The 1,989-nt window shown below is 40.8% G+C and overlaps 1 protein-coding gene across 1 annotated transcript; it reads left to right on the forward strand.

The window, feature by feature from the left end:
* Positions 1-783: 783 nt before the first annotated feature.
* COCMIDRAFT_10445 (uncharacterized protein) lies at positions 784-1,260 on the forward strand (the record flags this gene model as incomplete). The annotated part of the gene is made up of 1 exon (XM_007695821.1): positions 784-1,260. The coding sequence occupies one exon, from the start codon at positions 784-786 to the stop codon at positions 1,258-1,260; it is 477 nt and encodes a 158-aa protein (XP_007694011.1).
* Between the last annotated feature and the right edge of the window lie 729 nt (positions 1,261-1,989).

The raw sequence follows: 1,989 nt of genomic DNA on the forward strand, positions 1-1,989 counted from the left end.
TTGTCAAGGAGAGAATCCTTCTTGTTACTTGTAACACCCTTATCTTAAAGAAACACATATATAATTAAGTTTAATAAAACTACTATAAAGCATAGTAAATAGCTATATACCTAGCTATATTCTTAAGAATTGATTTAACATTCACGTCGTTATTCTCTTTTAGAAGTAAATTCTTATTCTTACATAATAACACGGTTATATTGATGTTTAAATCCTAGGTCCAAAAGGCGTTGACGGTTCTGGGAATGGCCGCTTAGAAGGCTGAGTAATCATTATTTAACATCTCAGCTTACTAGAGTCACTTGTTGTTTTCGTTAAACTTAAATGTTTAAACTTCACATTGGTAATAAGTACAGAGCGGGGTATGGATCTAGATTTGTGTGGGTGTCAGCACAATTTTCGGTGGTAATCAATGTATCCCTGTTAGCGAAAACTTTCACAGTCAAACTCATGAAAGGATAGTAAGTAGTATGAAGGCTGGCGGTAATGTCTGTACGTATATCCTGGTTCATACGGTTATCTTAACTTTATCAGTCTCTTAATGCGGTATTCAAGTCGCATGTTTAACCGGACGAAGTAAGTTCATTGCCCCTAAACTCTAAGTTGGAATATAAGCTGTTATATTACCTAAGGATATTGGAGGTAGGATATATAAAATCCAACGCATGTCAAACTATCTGCATCAACACAGTATCAGCCTATGTATCAGATTCTCGCTTCTCAAGTCTAGAAATCAATCTTTGCAATACGCATTCTACATCCAGTCTTCAGCATCCGTCGAATATGCTCCTTCTTAACAACTTCGTCAACATCATAACCCTGATTGGGGCTATGATGTCATTCCAAGTTCAAGGTCTGGCGGTAGATCTGCCAACGGCTCTGAGCAAACGCCAGGGACAATGCCTCTCGAGACGTCGTGCCATCGCTGCAGCAGGCTACCTTGGCACCTGGACTATTGACGTCTCTGAAGTGGGTAATGGAATATTTCATCGACCAGTGCCATATCCAGATATCGGGTTGGTTACGGATATAGCGAGCGCGGAAGCCGACACCATGAGATTCCGGTGGCAAGGGGCTTCGACCATGCCGAGAAACACCAACTATTTCTTGGTTCCTGGCGATTATCTGCGAGAGAATGGTGTCCCTGCGAGCAGTCCGAATATAGTTCACCTAACCACACACAGCGAATGTGACGTCACCTACGATCGTGGTGCTGGTGTCACTGCAGTGTCTGTAAAAGTGTATCGCGTTATAAATTAGAAGGAAGATATTATAAGTTAGCGGTAAGGGTTTAAGTAAGAGACAAATCTAAATGGTCTTTTATACTGGAATTAAGCTACAATTAAGAAACTAGGTTTTCACAATAGCGAAGACCACACTGTTATGGGCGAAGAGGCCTTCGAACGAGTTTGCATTAGCCTATAGTACAGAAGAAGAAAGATAAGAAGAGTTAAGCTGTCGTACGACACTTCTCTCTTTATACCCCCGCTTCTACGTTCTTCGTACGAGTAAGGTTCTAGCTAGGCGGTGTATTATAGGCACGTGATACAATCACGTGCTTTCACTCTACGGGCGCAGCCCATTACACACACTACATGCGTATTTGTTAGATATTACTCTAGAGAGCTAGGCTCACTATAGAGGTTACAACTAAAAAGGTTACACCGGTAGTGACTATACGACAGATCACGTGCCTAGTCACGTGGCTTAGTAAGGTAGTACACTAGGTTATAATCCAGCCTACGTACAACTGAAAAAGAGTAGTATCGATAGACAAGTATATAAAATAGAGGCTAATTTATTATTTAGAGCATAGATCTATATCTATCTTATAGTATAAATTACTACATAAATATTATTAAGCTAGTCTCTATTTCTACTTACTTATTACACGGTGTTACACGGGGTTTGGAGTGCTAATACTTCTCTGGCTCGATCCGGGTTAGGGCGAGTAGGATTGGGGTTAGCGCCGTGAGAGTTGCCTGGCGA

Source organism: Bipolaris oryzae (assembly GCF_000523455.1).
Source record: "Bipolaris oryzae ATCC 44560 unplaced genomic scaffold scaffold_498, whole genome shotgun sequence".
Taxonomy (NCBI): domain Eukaryota; kingdom Fungi; phylum Ascomycota; class Dothideomycetes; order Pleosporales; family Pleosporaceae; genus Bipolaris; species Bipolaris oryzae.